We start from the raw sequence: 15,794 nt of genomic DNA on the forward strand, positions 1-15,794 counted from the left end.
TCTCTTCGGGAAGTGGATACGAGGGAAGGGTCGGTTTGTAGTTTGGGTAAAGATAACTGTAATGGTCTGCGTAGAACAACATAACTTCGGTTATTGGTTATTTGACAGCACACTTGTCAAATTTCTTAATAAGACTAGAAAAAGAGGATCTATTCAGTTTTGCAGAAATGTGGAGATGGCATCAGATGGCATATCAGGACTACTAATACAAATGCACGTGTACAGTATACAGTACTCACAGACACAATGTAGGATATTCATCAAGTATGAAATCAATGTGGCAGGTGACCATAAAGGAGAAGAGGCCATGTTGGAAATACTAAAAGGCCACATTTGTTTTTTAATCCCAAGGTAGATGATTGAAATCTATCACACTGCCACACTCAATTCACTCTTCCTAAAACACACACACACACACACACACACACACACACACACACACACACACACACACACACACACACTACAAACAGAAATCAGCTACCATCTACCAGTTTGTCTACAGTACACGGAATAGCTTTTGGCTTCGGCAGAAGACAATATGTAACACAAACATAATAAATGCATAAATAGATGGCTAAATAAATGAATGCACTGATTATAACTTTATCCCCTGCAAGTTTTAGGATGGACAATAAAAACAGTGACAAAGCTCTGGGTTCTCCTAATAGAATTTGAATCGATTACAAGTCTTTGAAGCCAGTTGGAAGGCTACTGTGCAGTGCATGGACAACACGTTGAATTCTAACAGCCTTTACAAGCATCATTTTTAATGTTGTAAGGTAAGCTAAAGAGGATAATGGATGTTTGTAGAGTCATATCATTAGCCATCCTGTAAGGCCGACACAGACATACTCATCAGACATATTCAGACCCTCTGTGTTTCTAGGTAAAGGTGTAAAGATCTGTACCTCAACACAGCTATAGAGGGACAGATTGCGTGCCTGGTCACAGATCAGTGCTCTTGCCAACTCCATGTTTGACAATTCCATAAGGAGTTGTCAAGAGAACAGAAACAGTCTGCAGCCCTGGCTGATGTACGATGATAAAAGTGGTCAGATGACACATCAGAATACTACAAGACAGGGGTGCACAACTCCAGTCCGCAGTCCTGCTGAGTTTCCTTCCATCCTGGCACTTAACTGATGGACTACTGTCACTGATTGGCCAGAGAGTGCACCTACAGTATTTATACAAGTCAATCTCTGATTAAAAGGCAAGGAGGAAAATCTGCCTTTGCTGCAGCCATCCAGGACCTTAGTTGTGCACCCCTACTTTAAGACTACCGTTGAGTCACAAATGGCACCCTTTTTCCTATAAAGTACACAACCTTTGACCAGAGCCCTATGGGCCCTCGTCAAAAGTAGTGCATTATGTACGGAAAAGGGTGCCATTTAGGATGCAGCCTATATCTAAGGGACTGGGTATCTTCGAAACACAGGAAGCGGGAGGAGCCACTAACAGTTACAGGCGGACTGCTGGAGCGGCGGGGCGCTGTCTGTCAGTTTGGCGCTAGGTGTTCCCGTGGTAACGGCAGGATCAGTGTCCAGGCTCTCGGACATCCTGTCACAGATGATGTCAACGAGGCGTTCAAAGGTCTGCTTGACATTGATGTTGTCCTTGGCACTCGTTTCAAAGAACTCAAAACCTGCGGAGGGATAGCGAGGGAGAAGAGAGAAATAGTATATGAACATCGTAGATGATGTTGACAAGAAGTTAATTGTCTACATTCAGAAATCTCTTGACAATGACTAAGTGAAAATGAAAGCCTGTCAAATACTGTACGTTATGTTTACAATAAGTCAATGAACTTACAAAAGCCCATGTAGGTACCGGTGCTGTGAATCAGTATGAGCTAACGCATTATAATTCTTCGTATCTGACTGTTGACCATTCGATGTGTTCATTATTTTATCTCTGCCACTATAAAGTGTCCCTGATCAATCAAATGATAGCAGCTCACCGAGTTGTTCTGCCAGCTGTCTCCCGCTGTCTGCAGCCACCACCCTCTCCTCCTCCATGTCACACTTGTTCCCAGCCAGCACCACCTGGGCGTTGTCCCAAGAATAGGTCTTAATCTGGGTCGACCTGCACACACACGCACACATACATACACAGAGAAGAAAACAGAGCACTGCATCTATCTACTAGAAGCTATAGGCGACAAGCTGATACAGTAAACAACATATCTCCTCCATCAAACCCAGGTTTACTACAGAACGGCGCTGACAGACACCGCCCGCTTGCTTCTAGCTAGATTTTTTTTGTGTTCTGTCCATACTGTCTATACACACCATTTATATGTACAGTGCATTCGGATATTATTCAGACCCCTTCACTTTTTTCACATTTTGTTACGTTACAACCTTATTCTAAAATGGATGAAATCGTTTTTTTCCTTCATCAATCTACACACAATGCCCCATAATGACAAAGCAAAAACAGTTTTTAATACATTTTTGCAAATTTGAGTCTTTCCTTTTACGTAAAATATCACATTTACAAAAGTATTCAGACCCTTTACTCAGTACTTTGTTGAAGCATCTTTGGCAGCGATTACAGCCTCGAGTCTTCTTGTGTATGACGCTACAAGCTTAGCACACCTGTATTTGGGGAGTTTCTCCCATCCTCTCAAGCTCTGTCAGGTTGGATGGGGAGTGCCGCTGCACAACTATTTTCAGGTCTCTCCTGCGATGTTAGATTGGGTTCAAGTCCAGGCTCTGGAGTCTTGGTGGTTCCAAACTTCTTCCATTTAAGAATGATGGAGGCCACTGTGTTCTTGGGGACCTTCAATGCTGCAGAGTTTTTTTGGTACCCTTCCCCAGGTCTGTGCCTGGACACAGTCTTATCTCGGAGCTCTACAGACAATTCCTTCAACCTTATGGCTTGGATTTTTCTCTGACATGCACTGTCAGCTGTGAGACCTAATATAGACAGGTGTGTGCCTTTCCAAATCATGTCCAATCAATTGAATTTACCACAGGTGGACTCAAGGGTGATCAATGGGAAAAGGATGCACCCGAGCTCAATTTCAAGTCTCATAGCAAAGCATCTGAATACTTATTTAAATAAAGTATTTCAGTTTTTTTTGTTATACATTGGCAAAAATGTCTCGAAACCTGTGGGAAAAGGGAAGGGGTCTGAATACGAATGCACTGTGTAATTATATTCCAGACTCTGCCGTTGCTCGTTCTAATGTTTCATAATTGAGTTGATTGTTTTTGACCTTTTGTATTATGTACGTATTGTTATTGTATTTCTAAGTATTACTGCACTGTTGGAGTGTACAGTGAGGTCAGACTGGTGATATGAGTTCAGATGTAGGTCAATTCACATCTGACTATTGGTATTATTCACAGTCACATCCTGGTCAAAAACAGCTGCTCTGAAATATGCTTTTTGTGCTGAATGTTTATAATCTATCTCTAGTCTAGCCTATATTTAATGGTGAAATGATTACCGATATCTATGTTTATCTCTCACAATGATTCGTTTTGTGTTTCAATGGCCAATAACCAAGAGAGGAGAGAAGCAGCAGTGTCTAGTGCCCAGCGTGACTCTGTCACTGTCAGGAGACAACTGCGTCACACACAGGAAATGAGTGTGAGTTAGGACAGGAGCTCATTCACACACATCTTGGCAGGGATGGAAAACATGCATCTTTACCCTCAATCTTCTAACCAGGACGAATCATGGAATAAAAGCCTACCATTAGAAGTCTGTTCAGGTCCTTAATTCAGAATAATAAATGTACATATGTTTCATGCTTTGTAACATCCCATGACCCTTACGTGGATGATGCAAAAATAATATATATATATATATATATATATATACAGTATATCACAAAAGTGAGTACACCCCTCACATTTTTGTAAATATTTGAGTATATCTTTTTTGAAGAAATGACACTTTGCTACAATGTAAAGTAGTGAGTGTACAGCTTGTATAACAGTGTACATTTGCTGTCCCTTCAAATTAACTCAACACACTTCCTTCCATGCAATATTGCTCAAATTAAAAGCAAACCTGGTTTCAAAATATAAATAAAGCAACACCTCACGGCACAACGCCTCTCTCCTATTTGACCTAGATAGTTTGAGTGTAGGCATTGATACGTAAGATACCTGTGCCTTTAAAATAAAAATGTATGTAGTTCTGTCCTTGAGCTGTTGTTGTCTATTCATGTTCTGTATTATGTCATGTTTCATGTTCTGTGTGAATCCCAGGAAGAGTAGCTGCTGATATTACAACAGCTAATGGGGATCCTAATCAAATACCAAATATATAGTCTCATAAGTAATTATAGCTAATGATATTTAAAACATCATAGATGGTTTCATTACCACTTATCAGTTATTATGGATGCTTATAGTCAGTTATAACACATTATAAAGGATGTTATAAAGCATTATATGTATGTACTTCATAGAAAGTGTTAACTAATAAAGTATTTTTGTGCTCTGTCACTGCTATGGCTTTAGTGAACAAGCTCACTGATTTGAACAGCTCCAAGATAATAACAGTCATTAGCTGACTGGTATCAAGACTTCAGAATAGAGCAGTTTATGACTCTACAGTAGCTGCTGTTCAATTTGATTGCATTGCAATGTCTCATACAGAGAGCCTGTTAAATACATGTGTTTTCTTCCTTTCTTAGCAGTTAGTCATCCGACAGTACATCAGCGCGTTGCCGTAGTGATCGCGAGCACCCCTTTCCTCTCTGTGCTCCCATAATCCTGTTGGGCTGTGAGGGTGAGATAAGGCTATAGCAGTGAGCTGTAATCATGCTACAGAGAGGGAGGGGTCACACCGTCTGGCCACAACACCTGGATCTACACAACCAAAGGGGACAGAGATGTTAAACCCATCTACTTTCTACAAAGATGCCCTACTCAACATACCAACACTAGGGTTGATGTGACACGCCCATTCTGTACACAAAAGAGGACATGGTAGTCAAAATCACTTTCTCTCTACACAATTGAGAAAACATTTTTATTTTTGTTTCACCATGAGACATTTAATCGTTTTGTCAAGTGCATCCATCAAAACATTATTTTTCTTAAACTATTCTGGTAGAGTTTATCCCAGAAACCTGGTAATTGTGACTGATGAAATAGACTTCTTGTTCTTATTTCTAGGAATAAATCATGTTGAATCCAGGATACAGGAAAGATACAGAACAAGGTTCCAGTAGTGTAGGTATTCAGTATTCGGATGGAAATAGATTTTGTGGCTCACAAAGACAGTGATTCGTGACTTTGCCTGGCCTACCCAGGGACCCCCCCCCCCCCCCCCCCCACACACACACACAGATGGGCCAGTGGCTCTCTGAGAACAAGCGCTCTAATCAATACGCTTAGATAAGGAGATACTGACAGAGATGAAGGTCAGTTATTTGGGTCTGTTTCTTCACAGGGAGAACTCCTCTACTCATCCTGTCTCAATACAACCCAACAACACACTGTTGTCCATAAAGATATGTAGTCTTTCAGAATCTTGTGTTAAGATATACAGTATGTAAACAATACTTAAAACAAAACATGTCATCTGAGGCTGCTTCCTTCCCTCCTGTATTTCATGACACAGGATATACTGACAGAATTGCAGTCCTTCCAACGTGCTGATGAAAGCTGCTAATGCTGACACGTACTGGTTTTCAATTATGTAATCAACTGTGCTATTTAACACAAATATTCCTCCTAGAGAGGATGAAAATGTGTTGTACCCCAGTAGAACTCACCAGTCCTGCACACAATGGAAGGACTCCTCGTTGGTGATGTCATACATAAGGATGAAGCCCATGGCTCCCCGGTAGTATGCAGTGGTGATTGTCCGGTACCGCTCCTGTCCCGCTGTGTCCTGGAGAGAGATACAGAACATTGTTGTTGCTGGTCACAAACACACACACACACACACACACACACACACACACACACACACACACACACACACACACACACACACACACACACACACACACACACACACACACACACAGTCACTCACAGTAAGTCACACAGAAAATCTCCCATCCATGTGTGTATTTATTCTGGACTGGTTTGACTAGCTGTGATGAGCATGTATCCTGCATCGCCAGCTGGTTTGGCTAGCTGTGATGAGCATGTATCCTGCATCGCCAGCTGGTTTGGCTAGCTGTGATGAGCATGTATCCTGCATCGCCGGCTGGTTTGGCTAGCTGTGATGAGCATGTATCCTGCATCGCCGGTTGGTTTGGCTAGCTGTGATGATCATGTATCCTGCATCGCCGGCTGGTTTGGCTAGCTGTGATGATCATGTATCCTGCATCGCCGGCTAGTTTGGCTAGCTGTGATGATCATGTATCCTGCATCGCCGGCTAGTTTAGCTAGCTGTGATGATCATGTATCCTGCATCGCCAGCTGGTTTGGCTAGCTGTGATGAGCATGTATCCTGCATCGCCGGCTGGTTTGGCTAGCTGTGATGATCATGTATCCTGCATCGCCTGCTGGTTTGACTAGCTGTGATGATCATGTATCCTGCATCGCCAGCTGGTTTGGCTAGCTGTGATGAGCATGTATCCTGCATCGCCAGCTGGTTTGGCTAGCTGTGATGATCATGTATCCTGCATCGCCGGCTGGTTTGGCTAGCTGTGATGATCATGTATCCTGCATCACCAGCTGGTTTGGCTAGCTGTGATGAGCATGTATCCTGCATCGCCAGCTGGTTTGGCTAGCTGTGATGAGCATGTATCCTGCATCGCCAGCTGGTTTGGCTAGTGGTGATGATCATGTATCCTGCATCGCCGGCTGGTTTGGCTAGCTGTGATGATCATGTATCCTGCATCGCCAGCTGGTTTGGCTAGCTGTGATGATCATGTATCCTGCATCGCCGGCTGGTTTGGCTAGCTGTGATGATCATGTATCCTGCATCGCCGGCTGGTTTGGCTAGCTGTGATGATCATGTATCCTGCATCGCGGCTGGTTTTGCTAGCTGTGATGTTCAAGTATCCTGCATCGCCGGCTGGTTTGGCTAGCTGTGATGATCATGTATCCTGCATCGCCGGCTAGTTTGGCTAGCTGTGATGATCATGTATCCTGCATCGCCGGCTGGTTTGGCTAGCTGTGATGATCATGTATCCTGCATCGCCGGCTGGTTTGGCTAGCTGCGATGATCATGTATCCTGCATCGCCGGCTGGTTTGGCTAGCTGTGATGATCAAGTATCCTGCATCGCCGGTTGGTTTGGCTAGCTGTGATGATCATGTATCCTGCATCGCCGGCTGGTTTGGCTAGCTGTGATGATCATGTATCCTGCATCGCCGGCTGGTTTGGCTAGCTGTGATGATCAAGTATCCTGCATCGCCGGTTGGTTTGGCTAGCTGTGATGATCATGTATCCTGCATCGCCGGCTGGTTTGGCTAGCTGTGATGATCATGTATCCTGCATCACCGGCTGGTTTGGCTAGCTGTGATGATCAAGTATCCTGCATCGCCGGCTGGTTTGGCTAGCTGTGATGATCATGTATCCTGCATCGCCGGCTGGTTTGGCTAGCTGCGATGATCATGTATCCTGCATCGCCGGCTGGTTTGGCTAGCTGTGATGATCATGACGGTCATTATCTATTCACAAATTCTAGAGGTTCACGTCTCCCCAGTAAATGAATAATGCACTATGATAAATAAATCAAATAATCCAAATCCCTCTCCATGCCTGCAGGGCCCATCCCAAACAGAGCAATTGATACAAGCACAACAGGGTGTCTGGTGATGTCTCCACACCCCATGGGAAGCAGACCATTGATCCCATATACCGTAGCTAACCATTGAAATAGAGAGACATTTCAAACGCCATGTTGATTAGTCACTGTGGTGGCTGAGACCTACTAGTCATATTATACTGATTATGTCATGTCTATGGGTTTTTACAATAAACCTCTTGTATAGGGGCACTCAGCAGTGTGCTATTTCCACTGCGAGGCCAAACAGTGCTGGGTTACATTAGCTACAGAGAGAGGCCTGCTATAATTGTGTCTGTGTGGTAGCCAACGGACATCTCTGACCTTCAAAAGCACACACAGCTCAGAGGCTGTCTACCTCAATCTCCCTCATACAGCAGCTGGGCTGAGCAATGGAAACCCACAAATATACACAGTAAAGCATGGACGTACGTGTACCTGCATGCAGATGTTCAGGTGTGTGTGTCTATATATTAGTGCGAACAATGAACTGTAGAATGTTTTTGTACAATACAATTCAGTAGGCCATAGCATTACCTACTTCTACATAATGTTTTTTAAGTACATTTCTTTATCGGTTTTTTTTATTATTATGAAAATGGTTCTCTTTTTTTTTGCAGACTGTGACATTGCTTTACATTAAACATTCATCTTCTAGACAATGCTTTGACTGTTGACTTTCCTCTTGGCTGAATACTGAAGACATACTGTATGCATCCACACATTTCACTACCCTATCGATTCAGGGCCAAGTGCTTGCCAATGACTCATTTCATCTTGGGGCTATTTGAGTGGGCAGCTTTGCTTGTTCTTAGCTAAAAGACACAGCGAGACAGAAAAATCCTGCTGAGTCCAATGAACAGGAGCTCCATTTGAAACGAATTGACTGAGTTTTATTTAATCATCGCCATGGCACCACAGAGCAGTTTACACTGTGAATAAGCCCAACAAATGGACAGAATCTTTAGTACAGTCCGTGAAGAGTGACAATAGGCCATCTTATTTTAATCTTTACTGGTAAATTTGAGCGTACTGTGGCTCGTCGGGAATAGTACAGTACCCAAACAGCCCAATTAGACAACCTAGAGCTATTCAATTGAATGCTCTCTCTGGCAATCCTGCGTCTGTTAGAACCCGCTTGTTTTTGCTTAACTGACAAAAACCCACTACCCTTATTACTCACTAATTAAACTGTTTACATTCAACCCTCAGCTGATTAACTGCTACAGTCCTGTCTGGGACCAATGAATTGGTGGAACAGACAGTAAATATGACAGTGAACAGCATTGCCTCTCTCAGGAAGAGAGAGAGCGGGTGTTTGGAGGAAGCATGCTTTGAATTGTCACCTTAGCAATCTCAGAGGTGCTCAGAAACAAACTCCTTCAACTCCAAATCTCCTAATAAAAAAAAGCTGTAGGCGAGGTCGGACACACACAGGAGGAGAACACAGTCTGAGAGGAGTGTTGTTCAGTGATCCATACACATCCATCTGCCTCTGTTCTCTACACTGCCCTGCCTCGCGTTCCATCACAGTAGGCCTTGCTCCTACATCTTAGCAGCACAATCCAACTCAAATGTTTCATGTCAAATGTCACATTTAATGTTATTGTGACTGGAGACATTATCTATCACAATAGTGAGTACCCCGGACTCTAGCGACAGACCTACCCAGATCTGCAGTTTGATCCTCTTGTCGTTCTTGTAGACGGTCTTGACTTTGAAGTCAATGCCCACGGTGCTGACGAAGGCTGAGGTGAAGGCGTCGTCAGCGTAGCGGAACAAGAAGGAGGTTTTCCCCACGCTGCTGTTGCCAATGATCAGCAGCTTGAACATGTAGTCAAAGTTCTGGTCCCCGCCCTCCTTCCCTTGAGTGGTCCCCTGAGTGGCAGCCATCTGGAAAGACCAGGAGTCACAGTGCCAAAGGTGAAATCAACTCATGGCATTAGAAATGTCACTCTAAGGTTTAGATATGTTGCATGGAAGACGGATGTCACAGACGTGTAAAAGAAGAATATATTATTCAAATGATCACATGCAAACACACCAGCCTCTGAGATTGGTGTTAAAAGCATACAGACTGTGTCTGATGGCAGATGGCTGTGTTGGATAAACAAAAAGAGCACTACACACCCTGGGGTTGGTGAAGAGTCCACCTGTGTTCTACATCTTCACATATGTGTGTGTGCCTGCCAATGAACATTAGTCAGATCCTTCCCAAGCAATCTATACCATACCCAGCAGGGTGTGGAAGGTGTATGATCAATTAGGCTTGGATTTATCAATGGTTATGCTAATCCATTCAACAATCCAACAATTATTGACAAAAAAACAAATGTGGAATGTTTCATCTTTCTTGCGAAATTCGTCTGCATTTGTCAGCATTCTATATAAATAGAACTGGGCTACAGCAGACATCTTTGTTCCTAGTAGCCTAAATGTTTTCACTGTGCATCAGCAATTTGCCATGTCAAGCATGTGCCTGTTCTGTTAAACGGAGAAGGATTCTTTCGGTTTTACATCAAGCAAGCCTAAACTGCACTATTAACAACACCGTACTGTCTATGTACAATGTTTCATTAACAAAATGTCCTATTACCGATAACAATCATCTAGAAATACATGGGCACTGCATTTTAGGTGTTTTATGTGCTAATTCCATTTAGAAATGTTATGAGAACGACGAAAATACACTATTCCATTTTGCTACACAAATGTAGGCTAGTTCTCGTAAATTGGATAAAACCTTGCAGAATTTTGGAACATCGGAAATACAGCTTAGAATCAAGTTCTTTGCGGAATTCTATAACAGTCTAGCAAAAAATGACATGATGCAGAAAAAATATTTTAAATCATAGCAAACCAACCTGCGTCGAAGGCTTCGTGTCAGTCAGTGGCTTTTTCTGTTTTTATATAAATGTTTTACTGTAGAAGACGGTTCGGTTTGATGCTCGACAATTTCAGCACCTGGGAGCTGTCCCTGTGTTCCGAAGCTGAACTGTCCGGCCCAAGCGCGCGCCAGTGTTCGTTCGTTGAAGAGCGTAGTAAGCGCATTCGACGTCAAAGTTCACAATATGGAGCTTGTAGTCTTTATAATTCCAAAAGGGTGACTGCATTATTCAGCATGCAACACAGTCACTTTGACAACATTCATTTTGACAACTCCAGACTATAATATTTTTCAAAAATTTATATTTTTGTGAACATTTTCATTCATCTAATAATGTATTTTGACAATTATACAATTTCCTCCGTGGCATTACCAAAAAAGATGCTTGCTCTTAGAAAAGACAATATAACATTTCAGAAATGTAAAGCACAATTACAATGTGCATTTAGCCTAAATTAATTTGTTCAATGTAGCCTAATGATGATGTGTGTTGAGTCATTCTGAAGTCAACGGGTTTCATCTAGGTACCATATGACTATGGGAACTGCAATACTTGGAGGGGGGATATGAGAAAATGTGGGAAATATTTTGCTATTGTCGTACAAGCTTGGATTCTGCACCTCTCATCTCAGCACCACACACATAGGATGCTGAGACTGAAGCTACAGTAATAGATGCCAAACACTGGTGTAGATTAAACCTGGTCCTGACCTGGACCAAAATGTACTTCCAATGGGAATTCTTCATTAAGACAGTCCAGGCCCAGGCTGGGAAACCAGCCCTTATTAAACAGGCCCTAGAAAAGTAGATGATATTCTTTGTATAGGTCTAAAATACAACATTTTATTCAGACATTAATTGTGACAAATGCAAACATAGGGGTTATTAACCTGTTGGATCGCACCACAAATGCTTAAAAGATAGCATTTGGAGACAGTGGCCAGATAAACAAAACCAAAGCATGGATTTCTGTTTTGTGAGACTTTTTTTCAGTTATTGGTAAGATTTCACATTTGTAGCTATTTCTGTCACTCCACCTACTGTTACGAATAGGAATGAAGACCGTTCCGTTTTAAAATAAGCTTACATTGAAATTCAAAGTTACTGAGACATGGTATTGGGACCTGGAAATCTAAACACACACACTATGCAATATTTAATAATATATCATCCTAGTCAACATTTCACTCAGCCCATTATCATCTGTGACAGGCTCCCATGGCTGCTGTTCTGGACTACTGGACCACACCTGTTCTCTGTTGCTATTTATGATCTGACTAGCCTGAGTGTCAGTCTGTTTGTGCTTTCATGCCAACTACTTGGCACTCATTGCCATGCCAAACAATGCCAGCAATGTTCGAGGACCAGTCTATCACATTATTACTGTTGTGATCAACTAGACACCACATGTCATCTGTGTTGACATTTCTTACAGTCCTGAGGGGAAAAAACATGCTGGGAGGAATCAGATTGTCAGATTAGTCTTTAAATTAAAGTCACAATAACTTTCTGTATTTTACACATGCCATTGTGAATATAAATATGACCGTTAAGTCTCGCATGTTGCCCTTTGGTCTACATCTGAACAAATTGTGTTATGTAAAATAGAATTGTTTAAATCAATATATCTGATTAAAATGTTGGAATAGTTCACGCAAATTACAAAATTACATGATGGTTACCTTACCCTGTAAGCAGTCTATGGACAAGGTGTGACAGCAATCCATTATTTGGTTTAGTTTCTCTGGCACTGTTTCCAAATGCTAACGTTTTAGCATTCGTGGCACAAATCCCAGTCAAGTCATGGGACCGATATTAGCATTTTGCACGCGTCATGCTCAAATAATTTGTAAATTACTTTGTTGAGCTTCACCATCAATTTGCGATACTTGCGGGTGATTTGGACATGATGCACAAAAAATTATAATATCGGTACCATGACTTGAATGGGATTTGTGCCACGAATGCTAAAACGTATCAGGCCTTGTGAATAGACTGCTTACAGGGTAAGGAAACCAATGTGTAATTTTGAAATTTGGGTCAACTATCCCTTTAACGACTTCCAGACACACCAAAAAGTTATATAATCGGACAGACAGTTGTTGTCCACCTCAGTTATGGAAAGTACATTACCTATCCATGTACCGGGAAACGGATTTGATTGGGTATGTTAATGATTCATCTCCTGGCAGGAATTAAGCCTTTGGCCGTTTTGTTTATAGTGCATAATGAATGAGAGACTGGGTTGTTTGATTGGTGTCCACTGACCGTTTGGATTGCTGCTTGAAAGGGGGCGACTGAAGTAGGTCACAGTTGCAAAGCCTCATGTGCTCGTTTTACTAAATTCTAGGATATTTGTACTTACTGTGCAACATTTATGCAAATATCTTATAAAGTAACCGATCGGATCAACTTGCATGTCGTTTAATATTACAGCACATGTTTTCTCGTCTCCAAATATTTCTGCAAATGTGTATGTTCTATAAAAAGATACGGCTTACAGAATCAAAGTGCATAAAACGATGTGGGAAATATCTTGCGTAATATCCACTCACCAAAATGAATAGAGGCATTGATATAGTAGCACGTTCTCTTTGCACAATTCTTTGAAAAGGTTTTGATGACGGAAGTTTCATAAATATAACTTTTCTATTTAGTACGCTGCACGATAATAGTGCCATGGCACCCTCTGCTGGGTGCTTGAGTTCTTGCATGTCTAGATATTGAATTACAGTATTACATTTCGATGCCTATGACAAAAAATGTCATTATTAGAGGAGCTCCATTTGCAATGCTTCACAAATATTTGGAATACCTGTACAAAAAAATGTTCAGGTATTTTTTCATGATTGTGTCAAAATAAAAAAATAGCAAGACATTAAGCCTATCCCTGTCTCCCTTACTGTTGCCTCTGCTGTTTTGGTTGGCCTAAAGTACTAATATGGATGCTAACCACTGTTTTATGTAGCCTAATAGAGAGTTTATCATGGAGGACTCCACAGAATTCATCCTCCAGGACCAAGGCTCCAGAACGGTCCACGGCAGTAAGGACAACCCCATCCTGACAGCCTCCACTGGGGCTTTGCTCGCTGGCCTCTACGGGATATGGACTATGTTTTCCCTTCCTGACTTCTGCAAAGTACCAAGAAGACTCAAGGTATGTCTCATTCACACGAATGTGCTCAGGCCCCTATAACTGTACAGTGAAATCAATAAACAATGCTTTGCTGCTTGTCTTGGAGTGCTTTATCTGTGTTCCATGATGCCTTCAAAAGGAGAATGGGGCTTATGTGGTAAGTCAAATATTTGTAGAACACACAATTGGTAAGTCAAATACACTGAGTGTACAAAACATTAGGAACACCTTCCTAATAATGAGTTGCACCCCCTGTTGCCCTCAGAACAGCTTCAATTCGTCGGGGCATGGACTCTGTAAGGTGTCGAAATCGTTCCACAGAGATGCTGGCCCATGTTGACTTCAATGCTTTCCACAGTTGTGTCAAGATTGTTTAATGTCCTTTGGGTGGTGGACCATTCTTGATATGCACAGGAAACTGTTGAGCGTGAAAAACCCAGAAGCGTTGCAGTTCTTGACACACTCAAACCAGTGCGCCTGGCACCTACTACTATACCCGTTCAAAGGCTTAAATATTTTGTCTTGCCCATTCACGCTCTGAATCGCACACATACACAATCCGTCTCAATTGTCTCAAGGCTTAAAAATCCTTATTTAACCTGTCTCCTTCCCTTCATCTACACTGATTGAAGTGGATGTAACAGGTGACATCAATAAGGGATCATAGCTTTCACCTGGATTCCCCTGGTCAGTCTGTCATAGAAAGAGCAGGTGTTCCTAATGTTTTGTTCATTCAGTGTATATAAATAATCAACGAGGGGCTATGCGTTCTATGGAAAATAATGACGCGCTTGCCGAGTGGAACAAACCTTCCACGGAGTTGCATTCTTTTTCAGAGAAAGCATAGAGCCCCGAATTGAATATCCCTTTTATACCATCGCTATAATTCAACACATTTTCCCCTAGAAATGTGTTCACTTGCACATCCACAGAAGCTACAGTAGTTGCCTTGGTTACCAAAAAAACTTGCTAGTTTAGCTAACCAAGCCATCAGTCTTAGCTTGCTAAGGTGACCAGGTTTCTGAAATGAAAACCGGGGACATTTCCAGTTCGGCGGTCAATATATATATCCCATGTTATTATCTATGAAACAAAAAAAGGGGGACAATTCCGGTTTCATGTATTTAGTCTAACAGGCACATTGTGATAGAGAAAACAACTGTTACAGAAACACTACAGACGAGACAGAACTGTCTAATCTGAACAGTGGTCCTGGCAGTCTGGGTAGAATAGGAGCAGAATAGAACATGAGCAAAATGGAAAAAAAACAGACAATTGTATATGTGAAATGATTAACAACTTAATAAAGAAATAAGACGATGATGATGAGATTGGTAACTACATAATATACTTAAACCAACCTAATCTGTATATTTCTCAGGATTGCTCTGTCTTTTGCCAGCTTCTCCATGAACTCCTGGCAGGGGAGGATGAAGTTTGTCTTCACAATAAGCATGGCCTTGATGTTAGGAACAGTGAACCTATTTATTGCTGCTGTCCATATATCATTCATTTGGGAGAACACTCTCTCGACTGGTGCATTACTTCCAGGTAAGCACATGACAACAGACGCTAATCTAGCCAGGTTAGTGTGTGGGATGTCGTTCTCTTTAAAGTGGGTAACCACCGTGCTCCATCTCTGACTAAGCGGTGTCTCCACCGTGCTCCATCTCTGACTAAGCGGTGTCTCCACCGTGCTCCATCTCTGACTAAGCGGTGTCTCCACCGTGCTCCATCTCTGACTAAGCGGTGTCTCCACCGTGCTCCATCTCTGACTAAGCGGTGTCTCCACCGTGCTCCATCTCTGACTAAGCGGTGTCTCCACCGTGCTCCATCTCTGACTAAGCGGTGTCTCCACCGTGCTCCATCTCTGACTAAGCGGTGTCTCCACCGTGCTCCATCTCTGACTAAGCGGTGTCTCCACCGTGCTCCATCTCTGACTAAGCGGTGTCTCCACCGTGCTCCATCTCTGACTAAGCGGTGTCTCCACCGTGCTCCATCTCTGACTAAGCGGTGTCTCCACCGTGCTCCATCTCTGACTAAGCGGTGTCTC

General features: G+C 42.5%; 1 protein-coding gene across 2 annotated transcripts; it reads right to left on the reverse strand.

Annotated features, from left to right (window-relative positions):
* Positions 1-712: 712 nt before the first annotated feature.
* LOC139411009 (ras-related protein Rab-3C-like) lies at positions 713-15,338 on the reverse strand. Of its 2 annotated transcripts, none has more exons than XM_071156780.1 (5): positions 15,103-15,338; positions 9,387-9,611; positions 5,747-5,865; positions 1,964-2,088; positions 713-1,648 (listed from the first exon to the last, which is right to left on the reverse strand). In XM_071156780.1, exons 2-5 carry the CDS (start codon positions 9,609-9,611, stop codon positions 1,458-1,460), a joined length of 660 nt encoding a protein of 219 aa, XP_071012881.1. In that variant the 5' UTR covers positions 15,103-15,338; the 3' UTR covers positions 713-1,457. The 2 variants fall into 2 exon arrangements, with proteins under 2 accessions (XP_071012881.1, XP_071012880.1); XM_071156779.1 differs by lacking the exon at positions 15,103-15,338 and adding an exon at positions 10,583-10,718.
* Positions 15,339-15,794: the final 456 nt, after the last annotated feature.

This window comes from Oncorhynchus clarkii, chromosome 6 (genome assembly GCF_045791955.1).
Source record: "Oncorhynchus clarkii lewisi isolate Uvic-CL-2024 chromosome 6, UVic_Ocla_1.0, whole genome shotgun sequence".
Lineage (NCBI taxonomy): Eukaryota > Metazoa > Chordata > Actinopteri > Salmoniformes > Salmonidae > Oncorhynchus > Oncorhynchus clarkii.

Excerpts from the sequence above, each read along its gene's own strand:
- LOC139411009 (XM_071156780.1), bottom strand. The coding sequence starts at position 9,611 with ATGGCTGCCACTCAGGGGACCACTCAAGGGAAGGAGGGCGGGGACCAG. Across the intron at positions 5,866-9,386 it reads GGATCAAACTGCAGATCTGG|GACACAGCGGGACAGGAGCG; the intron begins GTAGGTCTGTCG and ends ATCTCTCTCCAG. Across the intron at positions 1,649-1,963 it reads ACAGCTGGCAGAACAACTCG|GTTTTGAGTTCTTTGAAACG; the intron begins GTGAGCTGCTAT and ends ATCCCTCCGCAG.